This window comes from Schistosoma haematobium, chromosome 1 (genome assembly GCF_000699445.3).
Source record: "Schistosoma haematobium chromosome 1, whole genome shotgun sequence".
In the NCBI taxonomy this organism is placed as follows: Eukaryota; Metazoa; Platyhelminthes; class Trematoda; order Strigeidida; family Schistosomatidae; genus Schistosoma; species Schistosoma haematobium.
In genome coordinates this window covers 87,202,798-87,224,953 of record NC_067196.1, presented here as the reverse complement: position 1 = coordinate 87,224,953, position 22,156 = coordinate 87,202,798, and the positions used below count along the sequence as shown (strand labels likewise).

Genomic DNA, 22,156 nt, shown 5'->3' with positions numbered 1-22,156 from the left:
ACCGAGGCAAATCGTACATAATTTAGAACTTCTCATCAATCCTTGACAGAAACCACCATTAAACTAAATAGCTCGACATAAACTATATGAAAATAAAACAATATTCATATATTCAGTAGTCACTGACTTCAGGATAAATTCTGAGACGTTTATTATGGAGTAAACCAATTCAGAACCTAACTAGCTGTTAAACACTTATAATGAGTGACTGAAATTTTAGGGTATAAGACGCTGATATTCAAATAAATAACTAATCGAATAAACTGTATTCACTGTGACATCTGAACGTCATGAGTTCGATAATATATATCCCTCAATATTAGTACAATTTAGTTTGTTAAACAATAAAAGAAACCTTGAAATCAATGAAATTTTATATGTAAATATAGATATATATATTACAAAATAGTTGTATTATTTTAATATTCCAACAGTATTTTCAATGCATAGTGTAATGTATATATAAGTTCACAAAAAGCGTAAAGAAACACAGAAACTATATATAAATATATGTATATTCTTGGTTCAAATGTAAACAAACTATTACCCTTACCTGTGTATGTGTGAAATGATATTTTTCTATGTGTTAGTGTATGTATATATATAGAAGGGTTCTGATTGAATCTGCCAACTAAGTGATAGAAAGCAACAAAAATAAAATCAAAAAAAAAGAATACCGAGGTGAATGAGATCAACAAGACTGGAAACAAAAATTTTGCAAAATAATTTATTCATGAAATTTTTCTCTTTTTTTATTTTTCTAAACAAAAAATAAAATAAAGCCTAGTGAATTATTGCGTATACTTTTTTGGATCAAACATTTGTGAAGATTGAAAATTAACACAAAACTGAGTGAAAACTAAAAGCGATACAGTGGAATGGGATTATATATATATATATATATATATATATATATATATATATATCAACGGCATGTAGGATAGGCGTAATCCCGCTTTATAGAATCATATTACTCAAAGGATATGTAGAGTAGAGTTACCTACATGAATTAACAAACGCATTAAATTGTATATATGAATAGAATTAGAGAATGGATAGACAAGAAGAAAAGGAAATGTGTTAAATCAATCGAAATTTTGATAGTACACAAACTAAGTGAAGATATACGTGAAAAGAATAATCAATTTTATAGTTCAGTGTAGAGGTATGGATAGTATTAGTTTTTTTTATTATTATTTGTTACATTGCACAATTGTTGTACACTAACAGAAAATTGAAGTAATATGTATATATATATATATATGAATGAATTAATTAATCAGTAGAAAAATATGTAAGTAATATTTGATCTTGATTTTTATGATTTTTATACGTCTCTATTGAATTTATGTTGCCCAAGTCCGACGAACTACACCGTCTTCATGTTCACTGATATCACTATATGAAGCTGTTTCATGATCATGAATATATTCAATAAAATTATTAGTTTTTAATTGTGATGTAACAGTTAAACCACCCGATGCAAAACTACCAACACTTTCTTTACGTATTGTTGATAAATTACGTACAGTTGATGGTGGTTTACGCATAACACTTGGATGCAGTTTATACTTACGATCAAGCTAAAAGAATACAACATAAAATATGTGATATAAATAGCATTATTAAAATAAATTTCTAAATTAAATAATAATTAGTATTGACCAGTGAAGTTCAACCAGGTCTGTTGTGAGATAGCAACTCACTGAAGACAATCGTGGATGCGTCGCTCAATTTCGTGGATTAGTCGAAATTAGACATTAACAGAGTTGGATGCCGGCTCAGTGCTCTAGTGGTTAAGTGCTCACGCGCGAAACCAGTAGGTCCTGGATTCGAATCTCGCAGGATCGTGGATTCCCACTGCTGAGGAGTCCCATAATAGGACGAAACGACCGTCCAGTGCTTCCAGGTTCTCCATGGTGATCTAGCTTCAACTGACTCATGATCTTAACTATTGAAATTAATAATTATTTGTTGATTGGAAAATAGCCAGGAAAGAAACTCTGATGACTAGGTTTCGTATTCCTTATCAATGATTAGTTAATCGGAAATAAGAATTATTTATAATCACAAAAACATAAACCATTCAATTTAGACCACAATTATAGAAATAAATCAATTTTCTTGACTTAAAGGTACTACTAGAATAATAATTACACTGATAGAATTATAAAGAAAGTAACTTTATTCAAATCATTAGTTCTGTTAAAAACTTATTACAATTATAAATGTTAATACTTAGGTTATTCAATAAGAAAGATTAATTCAACGAGGATTTCTCTTTTCGGTGAATTTATTTCCAAAGCTGTACAATTGTTGGGATATTCAGCAGCATTATTTTTCACAGTTATAGCAACAATCGCAAATATATATATATATATATATATATATATATATATATATATATATATATGGTCGTGTAACAACAACCTGGAAATGTAAAGTTATCCTGGTGATTATTATTGATCATAATAGCAATACAAATCTTATACAAATTAAGAGTCATTTCATTAAGTAATTACATGTTTTATAGGGTCAGTGATAAAGCTAGAGAAAAGGCGAATTTATCAAGGAAAATCAAGGTAAAATTGCATGATATGCAACAAAAATAATTAAACCGACAAAAATGAAGTGATCCTACTCAAACATATGCGTTTGTTTAAATTAAACCCCTTGGAAACAGTACTTATTTTTCTGAAAAAAAATCAAAATCATCCACCTGAGCAACAAATCTTCTCTACCATCAAACCATAAGTTCGTATATTTAATAAATGATATATATCAGTAGTTCACATAATGAGTCAAATGAAGCTAGACCACCATGGAAAACCTAGAAGCACTAGACGTCCGTTTTGTCCTAGTACGGGACTGCTCAGCAGTGCACATCCACGATCCTGCCCTCCGCGAGATTCGAACCAAGGACTTATCAGTCTCGCGCGTGAGCAACTAACCAGTGGAGTTCAGCCAGGTCTATTGTGAGGTATCGACCCACTGAAGACAATGGTGGATGTGTCGCTCAATTTCGTGGATTGGTTGAAGTTGGACATTAACACTAATGGATGCCGTCTCGAGCGCGAGACTGACAGGTCTTGGGCTCGAATCACGCGGAGGGCGGGATCGTGGATGCACACTGCTGAGAAGTCCCATACTAGGACAAAACGGCCGTACAGTGCTTCCAGGTTTTCCATGGTGGTATAGTTTCAATTGACTCATGATTTGAACTATTGAAATTTCTAAAAATCTCCACAAAACCCCTTCCGAATATTATATATATATATATATATATATATATATATATATATATATATATATATAAGGAATGGAATGATATACAAACATATACAAGAAAGAATTATTTTGTTACAACCGCATTATATTGTTTCCATGGTCAAAGGAAAACAGAGCATCAAACTGTTTATGTCAGTCATGATAGTATTACAGTAACTGATAGTATATACACTGTTTATTTTTATTATTTGATTTTCCAATTATTTTTTATCATAAACTTTATCCAGTAAGTAGTAAATTATTTTTTTCAAATGGATTACGTAAATTCTATTATTACTATGTAAACATGATGTTTTCATTTTTTCAGATGTGAAACAAAAAAAACCGATCTTTTGAAGCATGGTAGAAAATAAGAAGTAGAATTCTATGAAATGTAAAATCTAGTGTTTATTCTATTACTGCCTTAATGGTTATTCAAGTTCAAAATTAAATATACATATTCATATAGTGATTGGCTTCACGAGATATATCCTGGAGTTCTAGTGAGAAGCAGTGGCCAGTAGAGTTCAGCTGGGTCTGTTGTGTGATAGTAACTCACTGATGACAATGGTGGTGGTGGCGTCGCTCAATTTCATGGATTAGTTGGAGTTAGACATTAACATCGTTGGATGCTGGCTTAATCTTCTGGAGGTTAAGCGTTCACGCGCTACACTGGTAGGTCCTGGTTTCGAGTCTCGCAAGGCGGGGTCGTGGATAAGCACTGCTGAGGATTTCTGTACTAGGGTGAAACGGCCTTCTAGTGCTTTAAGGCTTTTCATGGCGTTCTAGCTTTAATTGACTTATGAATTCAACTATTTGATTTAATTTATTTCATAACACAACATCAGATATTATTTAGTCTCATATCCTACTTTACTTATATACTTTATGCAGATTTGTAATTTCTTTATGTTAGTTAATATATTTTCTTATTCAAATAATGAGTAACTAATAATGATTTCAATATTTACATGTGCTAGGAAAATCTTTATACCTAGGAATACATAATTCAAGTTTATATTTATTATAAAAACTGGATTAAACTACTTCACCCATTACTTTGGAGTCTTAGCTGTGAAATTTTGTGAGACATTTTATGGAGAAAAATATTATTCCACCATAAATCTGTGGGTTTTATTATATGATGAACATATTTACATACTTTGTGTAAAAATTACGTAATGTGCACATATGGAGAGTAATATCTTATAAGAATAAAACAGACTTCAATATCATGAACTATATCACTATTTATTGAAGTTTATATTGAGTTGTAGTTATTAGAAAATAGCATAGCATGTTAATATTCATTCCATTTGTCTTACTGCTGATACTGATGTTAAAGTATTATGATAATAAGTGATCTAATCCAAAACACTGTGTTTTCATCTTTTTGATATTAGGATTACAGTATTTGAATTTAATAAAAGCCATTTTGAATATATTGTACACCGAATTGAACCAGACAAATACTATGATGTTGTAATATGGAACTCTTCATCAGTGTTCACTTTTAAATAATTGAATTTGAATCTAGTGGTTCTCATCTCCAAACTCAGTTAATTAGCGTTATTACGCCAAAAAATTCATTGATGATGTCAAGCTCTTTCGATATCATTATACTACACTGAACGGATTAATTGTCCAGTGGATCTTACCTTTCACTACTTTACCAAATAAAGTGGGTGATTAAATTGAACAATCTTCACAAACCTCCCACCCTTGCTGTACGTGTGGTATTTAGGGCTCGTCAGCTAAACGTACCTGAACCACAGTGTTGATGTTCACGTTATAACTTGAACCCAACGACTATCGCTCAAACTTATAACTAGATGCTGTGTGGAGATGATCCACTCAGGGAGCAAATAGGCAACAAATACTGTTCAATTGGAGTTTTCCATATGAACAACGAGAAATTTCAAACCTTTAATAATGCATAATTGTACATTTGTTTCTCATTCTTTACTTATATAAATAACCAAATAGGTGTCAGTTAGAAAAACGTGCAAACAAACAAACCCTCATTTACATTAAGTGATTACAATGTAAATACAAAAACGTTTAGATAGTAAATCGAGGTGAACACCGAAGAGAAATATCAGCCAATACATTAGTGAAACTGAGATAAAAGGAAGATAAAAAGATGATTTATTTTCAACAGATCATCCTAAGAAAAATAAGATGATTACTAGATTTACAATGTGTAACTCAATTACGTAACTTGACTAACTGAAATGAATAACAAGATGGTGGATTGAAAATAAACAATTGAGGAGTTTTGTTACGTAGGATAGAACAATAATAAGGGTGAAAGGACATTAGCGAAAACTATGAATTGCGTTGTACTATTTTTTCTAACTCTGAAATCAAGTTATTTTCTTCAAGCACTTAACAGTTAAGCAACTTAAATTACGATTGCTGAGTAACGGATATCCGTAACTCCATATGAAATTAACCGTAAGGTTTTCAAATGTTTTAGGGAGTACACTAGATGTAAACCATCAAGTTACTATCCGATAGTCCAAAACGTAGATAATTAACTCCGCAGGCCATGACTTTTCACCAGAATCTGCAAGACTCTTTATTGAAGTTAGTCATTTTTGTAAGTGCAATTATTAATTGATTTCGTTTTCTCTAGGCAAAACGGAGAGTTTTAATATTTTATTCTGAGTCAATATCAAAAAGTGACTTTTTCTCAAAGAGTAAGTTCACAATTCCTTTAAAGTATATGATGTTTCAAGAATAACTTGTTATTCAGAAATTTATACAAATGAAGCATGTATAATGTTATCATCGCACTTTCATATATACATATATGAATGGTAAGAAATTCCAAGGATTGTATAATCCTGGAACAGACTATGTTATAAAATTACTACGATAGCAATAGCTGAATCCTGACCCGTATCATCATCACTAATTAAGAAGTTTAAAAGCATTACTTGAGGCAGTGGATAAAATTGGAGATTTTCTACAGTAACAGTAAGCCCGAAAATTCAATAAATCAGAAGCAGGATTCGTGATACGTGTGAGGCAAATAAAACAATAAATTTGTGGGCGTAAATACAGAGTATATTTCCGATTGTCAGGACTCTATATGAAAAGATTTTCTATTAAATAAAACTCTCTTTTCCGTACATAAGATTTAAGCAACGCGCATATTGCCAAAATACTCATCTTAGAACCTATCTGCTAATAAGTCTCAAATGCGAACAAGGAGCTGTTCAGTGCGTACTGTTTTTCGACGTATGTCTTGATAAACTTAATCAGTGATGTAAAACGTTTTCGAAATTAAAAGTCTTCACAAACGTTTGATCAAAATATAATCATTACTGAGGGGTATTTAATCTATAGTATTTCCAACTACATAGAATGAAATAAAGAAATTTTGGTAATTTATAAAAAAATACTGACTTGTCTAGGATACTAGATTTGAATGCTTCTTTAAGCGCATGAATCCTATTTGAAGTAAACGACATCTTTACTTACATGGGTCTTCGGTATCGAGTATCTCGATCATAAGCTTTATAGTATTCTTGAAATTAATGAGCTTCGTAAAATGGAATTTATGGGTTTCTTCATTATTATTTATGCTGCTGGAATTTAATGGTACCAGTAAGTATAACTGAGATCAACTTGACATTTTATTAGTTTATCATTGTTGACAATATATCAGTAAACGTGAAGATGATATTAAAACCAGAATAATCTTAGTTTGAGTACTATTGAAAACAGAAGAGCGTTTTCTTTTATGGTTTGAGACTACTAGTTGATGTATATCTCTAGACGTTACTAGGCGTTAAACCTAGAACCTTTAGGTCCTATAGAAATCACTTAACCATCAGGTCACTGAGTTCGGAGGTGATAAACACGCTCTGATGAGGAATCCCATATTTGAGAGAGACATTTGACCTGCACTCTCTCGTTTTCAGTAGCTCTTTAAATGGGATCAATCTATGATGAATACCAAGTTAAAATTAAATTACTTGATAATATAAGCAAATTATTTGTTTGAATGACCTGCTCAATTGGAAATCCTTAAATTGCATCCTAACTGAGGTGTTAATAGAAAATTATGGCGTACAACAATTTAATTAAAATGATTAGACAATCTTGATAAAGAGATAAATTCCAAGTTTTAAGTTCAACATTCTAGAAATATATTTTTAAAAGATTTTAATAAATGAATGGGTGAATAACAACTGGAAGGAGCTGTAGAGGATTGCCCAGGACGGAGTTGGATGGAGAATGCTGATGAGCGGCCTATGCTCCTTCACGAGGAGTAACAGGCGTAAGTCAGTAAGTAAGCAAGTTTTGACTATGATTGATATAGTTGTTTATCAATATTGAAAATGAATATAATAAAAGATAAACAAACCTCTAGAGGAGGGATATGATAGGAAAAATAATATTTTTAATTAGAACTTGATTAGAAATTTTAAAATTAGTAATCATGAAGGAACGTATTTAGCTGGTTAGTATAGTATATTTTTATTTGTATAATGTTTTGTTGGAAAAACTTTTTAGTGGACTGATTCTGTTAGTGATTAATGTATGTGTAATAATTATCATGTCTCATTCCAAGTTTACTATTATCTAATCATATATTTTGTTTATTGCATACTTTAATAATCCATAATCACTTAATAAGTATTATTACTGTCAAGTTTCATAGAGTGTGAAGAGCGAAATTGGTCGGAATCTTCGTCCAAAATTATCGTCAGAGTTAAGCGTGTTGGCTTTAAAAGAAGTTGGATTAGAAATGTATACATTCCAGAGACTAGGGTATTCAATCAATAAAGCTTGGTTTTTATAATGAAACTTGTTGTGCCCAATTATCAATTTTACGCTGATCCTAGCCTGTCATAATTTTTGACATGTGTTTAATTCTTCTTTATGTTCATCAAGTGGAAAATTAACGTTCACGCTTCTTTGTTTTTATACTTTATTCTCAGTTAACTGATTCTACGACTATATAACATGTACTTAAGACCTGAATTTTTGACTAACTTTTGATAACTTTTCAGCAATCCAGTACTTGCATGTGCAAACTAAGCATAAGTATGGTTGTACAACTTATGTAAGTGATATTGTCGAAAAGAAAATCCTCTTCACTGAACTGTCATAAAATGCTTTATTATTTTGGGTGAATTATTGTCTATGAATTGCGAATATTTCATTCAAAAGATGTTATTTCCTTGTTTATTGAGAACAATTAATGTACACTCTGGTCAAATGCCAATATTCTCCATTTGACAAAACACTAGTAACTTCTAAGCAAGTTAAGGAAGAGTTGAGCTGTAGATGTAGGGAATGGACGAACATAGACTTAAATGACGATAATATACTGACTGAAAATAAGGGATAGATAATACAAACATTTTATACATCGGTTATACTTTATAAAACCAAACAAAAGTAAAATAACTGAGCATACTTGATGTAAATATAACGCCAGCCATTCCCATTTAGGCAATGCAAATTCGCGAATAAGGCCATAGATGAGAATAATGATCGGAAAGATAAGACCAACATAGTTGGCTACTGTAAAATCAGAAATTATATTCAGTGAAACTAGAATCAAGACAACTGCAGCTTGAATAAGTGAGAAGACTAGTATATGCCTACTAGGAAGACCACGAACACATTCCCAATCTTCCCAGTGTTTTCGACGTTTCATTAAGGAGCATATCCTTAAAACAAATGTTAAATCTCTCAGTCCCATTACGCCCATGTATAAAAACATTCCATAGAGTGCAGCCAATGGAATGTTGCTTAATATAGATCCAAGGAATATTGAAAGCGCAACAAGGATTCCCACAAATACACCGCTAACTCGTTGCTCTACTGTTCCCACAATCCTACAATGAAAAATAAATTTTTATTAAACTTCCTATTATCGCTTGTATTACACGCTTCAAACAACACTAGCTATCAACGCAAAAAAAATTATTAACTGTGTTTTGACTACGAACAATTCTACAGTAACTTATGTAATCTCTTTACAGTGAATATTTGTCTTCTAATATAAAAGATAATTATATAAAACATTCATAGAATATTGTATTTATCCACAATGTAAATAATACTGCATTTTATTAAGATTATATCACACCAAATGTTCATTGCAGTTTCATATCTTAATCAAGGTAGTCTGGAAAAGCAACAGAAGAATTTCTATGGTTAGTTATGAATGTATTTATGTTTAAGAGCTATAGGGTTATACATAAACGAATATAGAAGCCAGAATATATTTTAGATGAATTTGGATTCAAGCAGATTACTTGAATTTCCTTATTAAAAGAAAATCATATCTTTTAAAAACCCAAACAGTACAGAACTAAATACTAAGTCAAGTAATCTATTTCGGACATTAAGGAACAACAGAGGAAACTCCAAAAACACCATGGAATTTTTAGAAGCCTGGCACTCAGGTCAATCAGCAATCAACAAGCATATTGAAATCAATCCAATTTACCAACCAGTCAGGAAAATCATGCACAAATATAGGAACAAAAATCAAACCAATGGGAGACACAACCAAAACAAAGAAGTAAACAATGACAAATTCAAGGTCAATAAGAACCAATCAACATCGAGGTGCACAGAATAAGCTGTGAAACACAAATGGAGAAATTCGAACACTTCACTTCTATCTGAAGTTTGTGCTGATGATGTCGTTCAGAAGAACGATGAAAGCTCCACGACCAAACCATCCAGCTCAGAGAACAAAACTCCACCAAGAACAATTATCATATTTTGTAATGCGTTTTAGTAAGTACAATAATTATAAGGATTTTAAATAGTAACAAACATATAGAGATATATATCACATGTTCACGTCAATAACAAAGTATCGAAATAACGATTATTGTTAATCACTCATGCCTAGAGTTTGTTTGATTATATATAGTAATGTCCAATTAGAAATTCAACTCACCAACAATATATTTATTTAATAGCTTATAAGTAACTGTTATTGTGGAGTATAATGTGTTTTAACGAAACTTCGACACGCTATCATCATGATGTGCAGAATACAAAATCAACATGACCAGTGGAACAAAAATGTCTCGTTTTTTCCAACGTTTATAGTTGAATTTTACAAGATGATAGAATCATACGTAAAAAGTAGTCATAAAAAGTAACATAATTACATAGGTCATTGATAAAATTTATCAATTATTCTATTACATAATGACGGTATTGTTTCATAAATAGGGTGAGACAAGCTGAATGAATTGTTAATACAGCACAATGAACCATTGCTCTGAAAGGATATCTGATAATTTAACATTACGACCGCATAACTCTCAGTGACAAATACATATGGATTAATGTTCAATTCCTAGAGTTAACGTTCGAAAACAGATAGTCTTGTAGTATATCTTTTTTTTAAAGTGAAAATCTTTTTTTGGTTTATGCAAGCAGGAACTTGGAAATAACGAACAAGTATATCGTCAAACAAAAGTGAGAAGAGACAGAAGGAATGGGAACATTTTAAATATTTTTATACAATAAGCAGTGAAAAGTTTATAAATTTAAGACAGGAATATCAATGCATTATGCAATCCTCGAGGTAAATAAAATCCTTTATTTATAGGAATATATAATATCTTTTTCTAGCGCTATTATTTAACACTTGATAAAATATATTTCCTTAATACCATATAGAAAAATATTCATTATGCGCTGTTAACATATGCTTTCATGAGAATATAATGACTTACTAGGAATTCATAGTATATTAAAATTAGTTTAATATCGGGCATTAAAGAAAGAGTTATAGGTTAAAGTGAGGAAAAAAATTCCTAAAATAATCCTAATTAGGCATAGGTAAACTCTTTCCAGAAAAGTCATCAACGTGTTCACGCCGAAAATCGCTTGTACTTACTTTAAATGGGAAAAAAATATTCAAGTTGTTAACGACTATGCTGTTATGCTTTTCACCTTATATAAGCCGTTATTTTTTTGAAATATTCATTAAAATCTTCAGTTTAATGATATAACTAAATAATTCGACCATATTATTAGTAATAAGGTATCTAGTTTTAGATGGATTGAAGTTTTTAATACTGTCCACTTTCATTATTTCACAGAGATGAATAATTAATACACGGAAATATTAAACATCATGAAGCAAAGTAACACGATTAGATATGTATCGCGGAAAGGTTTATCATCAATCCTAATAAAACTTAGGTAAAACAAAACTCATTTTACGTATTATAACTCTTCATGAACATAAGAACTATTTCAGTAAATATTAAGAAAAGGATGCAATGATTTTTTGTAGTCAATGAAGTTGATGTAGAGTGATGAATTCCATTCAATTGATTGTTCCACAATGATCCGTAGAGTTGCAATTTGGTCTGTACACGATCTATCCTTACGGAATCCTGCCTGTTGGTCACGAAGTTGGGCGTCTACGCAGTCCTTCATCCTGTTTAACAATACCCTGTTGAGGACTTTTACCGGTATTGAGAGAAGAGTGATGCCCCTGTAGTTGTCACAGTTGCTGAGATCGCCTTTCTTCGGTATTTTGATCAGAAGTCCTTCTTTCCAGTCTTTTGGTACTTATTAACAGGAAAAAAATATCTATTTTCAAACTAGACAAATTACCATAAATCACTTAATAAAATGATTTACATTGTATCAGTTTCTAAATGAAAATGCATTGTTGACTTATTTTTTATTCAACCATAAATATATTTAATAAAAAATATCATTTTGTATGTTTCACATACTTGTGAGGCATACCAGGTGCAGGACTTTGATCCATTTTGACTAGGGCAACAAGATTGCTAAGTGTTCTAACTGTTGTACCAGACATAAATGGCCAACCAGTTATTCCACTGATCGTAGGGAAAATAATTTGTAACAATACCAAATCCATAACAAAAATATTCGGTTTCACAGCTTTATTTTTCATTGCTGTTAAACTTTTTTTATAGAAAAAATAAAAAAGATCATACAGTTAAAAAATGGAGTATATAAGAAATAGAGAATATTATCATAAGGTATAATTGCACAGATTACTTAATGGGAAAAAATTAGTAGACCACTGTTTATCGTTTCATTCCCTCGTAAATTGTTGGTCATTTGAATAAAAAGTCAAACCACCATTATGATATTTGGAACGATAATAAACCAAACATTAGATTGAATGATTTCTCACATTTTTATACAGTACATAATCAAATATCATAGTTGATTATTTGTTAAAATCTTCATGTTCCAAGTATCTCAAAAGAAATTAGTGTAAACGTAAGGAAGTAACAACTGTTATCAGAAATAGAAACAAGTTTAAATGCATTTTAATACATTGTTAAAAAGAATGGTATAAGTATTGTACTACTCAAGAATCGGTATTGGCATTTTACAGTTTAGTTGCTAATAAATGCGATCAGTAAATCAGAGTTTCGTTCAATTGTGTGGAGTCAATGAGTGACTAGCTTAAATACGAATTCTTGAAGTTTAGGTGACGAGCCATGATGAGTGGAGCCCAAACATATTGGATATAAGACAGGTGTTCCGGTCGACATTTGATAATTATTAGAGTAATATGTGATATGTGCTACTAATGCCGACAGATGTAAGTAGTATGTATCATCAAACGGAAGTGAAATGTCTGTAGGCAGAAGGTTAAGAAGATCAAAGGAAAGAGAGCAAGAACAAAGAATGATTGGTGTTGAAACAAAATAACAATGAAGTCTGAGGCGATTGACTGATAGTTGAAAAAGGAACAGTCAAGTTTCAGACAATCGATTGATATTTTGCAAATTAAGTATTTACAGTATGGTTCTCGAATTTTACTAAGTTTCTCTCTTGTCCCTGCTTGCGTTCATGTTGACTACAACATCACTAATTGACTGAATTTGGAGATGCAAGCTATTTAAAGACTATTTGTTGGCCTAGAAGTGATGTGCTAAAATTCAACACATTATATATACATAAATATTGGTAGGAAGATAGCAGTTATTCTAGAAACGAAAATATGTTCAATCAATGAATGACCATTGTCTTAATTTCATCAATCATGGCCTCTCACTAGAACTTGAGCAACTCATTTTGAAGTCCATCTACATCTATATATCTAAATAACTATTGAAGGTATTTCAGTCAGATGGGCTTTTTATTTTGCAAGTAGTTTTTATAACAGGCTGATTTCAACTGAGATACCATTTAAAACCATGGTACTTTAAACAACTGTTTCTTTCTGTTATCAGAAAGTGCAAATAGAACTTTCAATTAAGATCAATCTTTTGAAAGTACCATTTACAAATTAAATCGGTCTCTACAGAAACTCTACGTTTATACTGAATGTAGATGAACTGAAAAAGTAAAAGCTTATTTGAACAAAACTATAAAAAAAAATGATTAAAATTATTGATAATCATTTATTTTTCGGAAATGAAGATTAAAATATTTGGCGGTAAAGTATAAGTAATAATTATTCTAGTTAAGAACACAAATTTTGTTTCATTCACTTGACAAATATGAATTGAACACATGTAAGAGGTCGTTGAAAAAATCAATTATCTTGTTTAAACAACTCTAACATGATTCAATATCATTGATCATTTTAGGGGGGGGGATGGATCATGTTGAATTGCTAGATAGACATATTTTGATAACTAGAATTCAAGAATAATAAATAAATGTGTTTTGTTTCTTGTTAACAATATATTAATGGAAATATTGTTTCTGTTTTTCTGTACATCATTAGGCATACACTGTACAAATCGATTTATGAAAATTTTCTACTCTGTTACAGAGAATTATCATTGAATCACTTGGTGAAATACTGAATTTTGATGAACTTCTATAGCTGACTGATCTACAGTTGCTTTCACAAATATATTTTAGTTCCTCTTTGTATAGAGTTAAAAAGTTCAGTTTAGCTTTGAGTTGTGTAATTTCACTGTGAAATTGATGTTACATTGCTCGAAATTCAAAGAAAAATTACTGGTTTGTGAAACATGCCTCAAACCTTGAATTACTTTGTTACATTAATTACAGACCTCTTTTAGATGCATTTTAGAGATGAAAGTGAGTACTAATAGATAGATACATAATAGCTACTCTACAGAATGGAAAACTTTGGATATCAGTGAAATAATGTTGGACTATTATGATGCCAATCAGTAGGGTGCTACAAGATCTAGTCTAAAGTAATCAAATATACTTTCAATACGGACTAAGAATTGCTTTATTTATTTGAAAAGAATACTTTAACAGTTACTGTTAATATTTAAATGTCATTATAATGAAACACTTATTGTAACGGAAAGAAAAGGCTGAAAATCCCTCCACAGCATTTTTGTTGGACAGTACTGTCATTTATTTGTTTCTTCTCCCTTTCGTGTATTTTAACCTTTATTCAGATCTCTTTTTAACCACATTTTGTGTCTTTCTGTCTTCCTCGTCTGTGCTTTTTATTATGTGACTGATCAAAGACATACCTTTTGTTACCTAATTTTTTATTGGATGTTGCCGAGCTATCGACAATAAGGTCGTGTTTGACTAGGCTCAAGATCACGGTCTAGGTCAGTGTGTGACTGTTAACCTTTGACTGTCTGATTGGAATGGTTGCTGGAATCCCTGAAGATAGATATCTGATCCAATCTTGTTGGAAATATTTTTATTGATTCTCAGGTATTAAAAGTTTTTGTATTAACTGTTTCTTTTGTTGTTTAGAACGCTAATTTGTGTTAGAGAAACTCTAGACTGTATAACACAGGCTGTACCGTTTGAGGTATTTTGTATTTTTGATATAGTTTGTTCTATTTCCTAACTTAGAACTGTTTAAGCTGAGCACAGAGTTTGTGTTTTGACATGATTTAGTACGAGTAACTCAAAAACGCTTCGTATGCTATACAAAAGAACGTAATCTGGTCTAATCAAATAAATTTTGGTTTGTTAGTTCTGTGTTCAAACCAAATATTGGTATTCGATTGTCACACTTATTAGCATTTAATTTTAATAAACTCTATAAATTAATGTATTCAATCATGATAATCTAATATTTACAATAATGGAAAATCATTTTTGTTTTGCTAATGTGAAAATATAAAGTAATTGGTTTGTGATCAGGTCCTATGGAATGAAGAATAGTTGTGTTGTATTAGGATCTACCGATCCAACAAAACTTTATACACAAAATCATTTAGTTCTCATTCATTTGATGGTTTCACAGAGAACTTATATAATTCATATCAGGAACTGTTGATAGTTCTTCTAAAATACTTTATTGAACTCTTGAGAAAGATTCAGTTCAATTTTAGTTTTATTCTTATTAAATTTAAATTATTTAACTGATGATCTTTGTATCATAAATTTTCTCTTTATTTTATTTTTCTTTATAAAATTATCATTTTATCAATTGTAACAAAACAGTAAGTTTGTGAATTATACGTAAGCAAATAAATAAAGACTACAAGAATGATAGTCTGATATTGATATGATAAATTATTTAAGAAATTACATGAAACATAGGTGTATCAAAATGAAAATTGAATTAGGACAACAACAACAACAAGGAGAAAAAGATACTTAACAGACATAAATACTCTTTATTATATACTTGTGTATCTTGTATGTAAAATAGTATACACTGTCAAATTGTAGCTTACTACTTTTTTTAACTATTCACATGAGTAAACCACGTGAATCAAAATCAAAATAAATAATAACCTTAACTACTATTGATTCATAGCATGACAAAGATGAGAAATTTATTTAATTCAGAAAATAAAATAAAAATATGTGTATATTGTTAGATCTGTTTCACTCTAGGTACAATATATATATACAGAATTATACTCCAAATATTTCGAAATGAGGCAGAATTAAGAAATTTTTAAACTCTTATAGAAAATGAGATACTAAGGATGGTGAGCTGAATAATGTTTGCGACCACAGTTAAGCTATTCTTACCTAGTATATTATGCTCTATTAGACTAAATCACAATTTGGTTTTTATTTGTCATGGCTTATAATTAAAGTGGAATAAGAATATATTTTGATTTTAAGAAAAACTTTTGCTGCTATGATAAGTGGATGATAGAGAAAATACGTGGCTCAAGTAAATAGCATTGGTGATATTGCGTTTTCAGAGCTTTACTTGAAATATAAGTAGGCATTTTAGAGTGGTTCTGTGTATGTTGACCATGCTATTGATTAGTTGTTTTTAAACATCTAGTTATCTTTATATCCATCTGGATATCGAATGTTTGTTATGCTAACCTGATCTACGTTTACATGATTTTTTGTCAGTGTCCTAACTGATTGAAAGTAGGAATCATTCTCAATATGCTTAGCAATTTTAGATTTCGACCAATGGAATAGAACGTTTTGTATTGTGAATATTTTAACAGTAAATGCCTATTATATTCTGATGAGTTTTAGAGATTTAACTGAAGTATGTGCGTTCCTTCATATAGAGAAAACATTCTTTTCATTTATTCACTGTATTAGATGCGTTTATATCATTGTAGTAGGCATTGTGATAAGGAATATATGTTAGCTGCAGAAAATCTATCAACGAACTGATGCAAAGTGTTAATTTAAAATGCTTCAGTGTAATAGTGACGAAATCATGTAACTAAGTGCTCACAAATATATACTAACCTCAATAACAAGTAAAATTTTCTTCGTACTTTTACTTAACATAACCTTTGTTTCTGTTAACTTGTATGTTGTAATTCATTTTCTGTAATTTTATTTTATGTTATGTGTTCCTCAACTTCATAATGAAAAGGTTTATTAATTATCATTCAAGAAACTGTTGGTTAATTGTATTTCATCCGAAAGAAGCTCTGCTTAACCCAAGTTTCCTACTAGTTGACATTCATATCCAAGGAATGCTTAAAACACATAGGAAACTGAATCTGTTCATTGGGCTCTGGCCCACCCCACCCAATCTTACTGTTGAGTTATTTGAGCTTTTAATGAGCCCCTACCATAAGCATTGGATGATTATGCAGACGGATCAATATGTAGTGTTTATTTAATCATTATTGTCTATGGAACTCCCGAGATTTTATGAATTGATAAGACTACTGGTCACAGTGAGAATAACTAGCAGAATTTGATCAGAAATTTAGATTAGAAAAAACACTATATTGTTCATAATTCAACAATCAATCAGTACAGCAAGACACATTACTACGATTGATAAAGAATCATTATATTTAATAATCATTCCAATACTTACCCATTCAAAGCTGCTTCTGTAAATATAATAATAGCCAATGCCACCCCAATAGCTATTGAAGTTCCATGAATAAGTGTTGGTGCAGCTTTACTATAATCTTGTAAACGTGCAAAGTCTGGTGGATTAACCCATGTCGATGCATTAACTTGATTTGATGGTGGTATATTTACAGTAGGTAAATTATAACCTCTAAAGAATATTCTTTCCAATCCAGTAATAAGTAACATACCAAGAGGGACATTTAAAGCACCCAGAAGTTTTCTAATCTATATACATACGTATTAAATAGAATGTTTTAAGAAAAAACTGTTCACAAATTGGTGTTTTTTTTGTTTATTTAAAAATATGTAAATTAGTGTAAATGTTTATAAATACCTTTTCATTTTTATTAGAACGGAACATAGATTGGTAATAAATACGAAAACAGATTATAGTTTAATATCCTGACAGAAACAAAAAGTAATTAAATATCGATAATAGTAAAAGATTAATACAAATTAAAAATGATTTTAACGATGATCTATTGTTGAGTTCAAGTGTCATCCAACACCAAGGTCAGAATTTTCAATACAAATGTCAAGACAGTTCTACCGTATGGGGCGGAAACTCGCAGAACTACGAAAGCCATCATCCAGAAGATACAATTGTTTATTAACAGTTGTGTACGCAAAATACTTTGGATTGGTTGGCCCTACATTATCAGCAACAACCCATTGCGGGAGAGAACAAACCAGATTCCAGTGGAGGAGAGGATCAGGAAGAATTGCTGAAAGTGGATAAGACACACATTGAGGAAAGCACCCAAATGTATCACACGGCAACCCGTCACTTGGATTCCTCAAGGCCAAAGGAGGAGAAGAGGAAAACCAAAAAAAACATATTACTCCGGGAAATGGAGATAGACGTGAGATAAATGAACAGCAATTAGACAGAACTGGAAAGGAAGGCTCAGGACAGAGTAGATTTGAGAATGCTGGTCGGCGGCCTAACAAGAGTAAGTAAGTATTATTGAACTAAAAAATCTTGAATAGTTATTCAGATTTCATTGACATCACTTCAATAAAGTAAAATAACAATATTGAATAAGATGAAATATTAAACCATTTATTGCTTTAAGGGTTATATATTTGATTTCGCATAAGATGATAAAGTGTTTGTTAATAATAAGATATGAATTAATAGAAAACAGATATCGAATACTCTTTGATTAACAATAGTTGATAAGCTATTGCCAAAAATCTCATTTTTTTTTTAATTTAAAAAAGTAAACATTTTATTTTATCCATTAAAACATTTACATAATAAAATCTATATTTTGATTAGGTTTCATTCTGTTTTTTTTTGATAAATATTTATTTTCAAAAAGGGATTTTAGTGAAGATTTTTAGTAATTTTATAATTCAATTCATGTGTCAATTGAAGTTAGACCATTGTGAAAAACCTGGAAGCACTAAGCGGCTGTCTCGTGCTAGTATAGGACTCCTCAGTAGTGCACATCCACGATCCGGCTCCCGCGAGATTCGAACACAGGACCTATCAGTCTCATGTGCGAACGCTTAACCACTAGACCATTTAGCCGGCTACTGCGCCACCGTCCACCATTGTTTTTAGTGAGTTACGGTTGAACTCCACTGGTCACTGCTTTTCGCTAGAACTACAGGAAAGAACTTTTGAAGCCAGTCACTGATGATTTTTGTAATTCTATAATTGAATTCATGATTTTAGTTTTTCTATGAGTTATGTGTTATATATATATATCAAGTAGAAAAATGTACAAATAAATTGGTTGGCTAAAATATCATTGGTTACTGGTTAAGTTCAAAAGTTAGGCCTAACTGATAAAACAACACAATTGCAGAATTATTTGGTACAGAAAAAATTGTTTATCAAAAAGTGTTTCATTTTGAAGAGAAAACAGGACTAGTATTTCCATTTATACTCATCTCATTCTCACTTTTTTAATTGATGAGGCTTCTTATCATTTTAAGGAGGAACATGATTATAAATCCAGTTCTTTGAAGGAACTGATTTAGCCACTTCATTTATTTTATGTGATGCAAGTTGATTTTTATCAGTAAATTTTTTCTAAGTGCTAGATTTCTATCAGCATCACTTTAACAATTTCATTTGTTTGGAATATTAACATTCAAAAGCAGACGTCATCGAAAATCAGCATTACAGTTATTGACTTTAATGAAATAGCTTCATGTTCTGCACTGAAACGAAATAAATTTCAGTTGGATGAGACTATAAATCATAGACGAATCAATCAGATTTAGGATAATGAATCTTGAATTTAGACAGGAAATTTATTCATCCATGTAGCTAATTAGCATTTTGACATTAAAATTTATATCACTTTATTATGAAAACTCTAATTTCAATTCTTAATCTTAACTCCTAACTCCGATTACTAATTTTTAACCCTATTTTGACCTTGAAAAGTAACTGAAGTTTCTCAAAGCCATTCAAATGTTGTCCATAAATTAAACTTGCACCTTTAACTGTCACATTAATCAGTAGAGCACATGTTGTTTTTCTAATAGCTATGTACTGATTAAGATTAACATTGACAGTATGAACCGTTTAAGAAAAGATACATAAGAGATTTTATATTATGAAACTATTATAAAAGGAAAAAGATATCTAATACCCAAAAAGACTTACATTCCTTCTAAAGTAATTCCCACGTTTTAACTGAGCAAGTATTAAACAGAACTGGAGCATTATAAATGCTAAAAATAGTGTAACTCCAGCTACTGCTAATTTTTGATAATAAGCCATTCTAGATATTGGAGTGTTATCCACAGGTTTAGCAGGAATCAACTATAAATTTATAAAATAAATTTTGATAATTACTGTCAATATGATTATTAGTAATAAACATGATGGATTAAATAAATATGGAAAATATTTGTTTTCATTAAAAAGGAAGATATACTTAACTAATGTTTGTATTCATCGTAAGATCATCTAATTTCATGTATGAAAATTCATGAAACGTAGTGAGTTACTGATTTCATAAACCCAATCTCATGAGCTAAAACTCCTAATCATTTCTGTTAGGTGAATTAATCATCATTAAAAGTGATCTATTTCTTGATGACTTGTCTAACCAAACAACTGAATTTACAATTTAAGTCAATAAACGGTCACCCTGATCATACAATTGCTAGCAATTAACAAAACTTTCGTTTCGCTATCTAGAGGTATTACCTTTGGCAGGCTATCAAACGTTCTGCAAATATACTTATACCAGTTGACTGATAAACCGGGGACCAAACTATACAGTGATATTGGTCTAACAAAGATATAAATACCGAAGTTTGAATTTTGAACCATTGGATTCTAGTACAACGATCCTAAGGGCACATGCTAATGATATTACTCAATTGTTCAAGCTAAAGCAGTGGATGTTCAAGTATTCAAATTTTTAAGCCATTTCCATAATACTATTTAATGCAAACAAACTTCTAAACGGAAAAATAGCTCGAGAATATTAAGGCAATGCTGGCTGAAGAATTTATGTAGTCGATTTAGTAAATAAATGATCCTGAAGAGATTAAATCTTTAAAGAGCTGAGAATTCTCTAAAAATTAGTATGCTTGAACAAGAAACAAACAAATTTTCAATAATTCCTCACCCCGAAAATACATCATAAAGACCTATGATTCATAAAGTTGTGTTACTATTTCTTACTTTAGACATGCAAACTTGCCTTTACTATGTTAGCGATTTACTCTCAATGGTAACTTACACAACATTTATTGTAGATACAACTAGAATCTAGCAAAAATATGTATTGCGCCATGTAAAGTATTGGAGATTAAAATATCTGTATACCATCAGCAGAGATATATGACGATTACTGGTTGACTTGTCGGCTGAATGTACCTTCATCTCAAAGTCGATGTTCACTCCCGGACTCAAAATCAGTACCATCCACTTCAAATGCCATTGCCTTATTAGCTCAGCTACTGAGTCCAGGTAGCCAATAGTTTGTGCAATCGGGTGAAGTTTAGTTCATTTTTGTATTAGTTTCTTGAATATTCTCATTGACGTTTAGGACCTTAATTGGTTAGTCTCTTATTGGCATACGTGCATCTTAAGCGGAATGCACAAAACACACTTCCTGGATGCCACAGCTAGCCACCATCTATCTTTACTTATAATACTTGTGATTTAACGTAATAATATCGAAAAATTCCTCACTGTATACACATATGCCAATTAATTTCAAACAACCAATACGAAAATCAGTCTGTATACTATGTTCTTTCCTGATCTCAAGTTGCTATTGTTGACCAGACATACCATATATATCATATATAAATTAATTTCATATTACTTATTTTCATTGTAATATTCAGTTGTATGCAGACTGAATTTATTAACAACGGTATAACAGTATCAAATACACTGTTATAACTGTAATCTATAGACCTACATTAATATTGTCCAAGAGTTCGATCACACAAAGAAAAGTATAAGGGAACCAGTGATAGTTAACTGTCTATTAATTTCTTTGTCAGTTGAATGTAATTCTACTCGGTTAGTATGTTGACCGATATAATGAAGACGCATTGTTTGAACCCAATTATATTCACTAGAAAAATGTAAATTCTTGTTAATCAAACAGTATAAATTTCGAGGTAGTGGAGATTTGTTGTT

At 30.8% G+C, this 22,156-nt stretch overlaps 1 protein-coding gene across 2 annotated transcripts in view; it reads right to left on the bottom strand.

Annotated features, from left to right (window-relative positions):
• Positions 1-279: 279 nt before the first annotated feature.
• The window catches only part of MS3_00002365 (uncharacterized protein), an 88,536-nt gene continuing 66,659 nt past the window's right edge, over positions 280-22,156 (bottom strand). Inside the window, exons 11-15 of one of the 2 annotated variants that reach the window (XM_051209932.1) lie at positions 20,153-20,311; positions 17,486-17,751; positions 12,015-12,209; positions 8,705-9,128; positions 280-631 (exon numbers count right to left, since the gene is read on the bottom strand). In XM_051209932.1, coding sequence (XP_051075419.1) covers positions 587-631; positions 8,705-9,128; positions 12,015-12,209; positions 17,486-17,751; positions 20,153-20,311 — 1,089 coding nt within the window. In that variant the 3' untranslated portion in view covers positions 280-586. Of the gene's footprint in view, positions 1,584-8,704; positions 9,129-12,014; positions 12,210-17,485; positions 17,752-20,152; positions 20,312-22,156 lie in introns of both variants that reach the window. The other variant, XM_051209933.1, reaches the window with a different exon arrangement.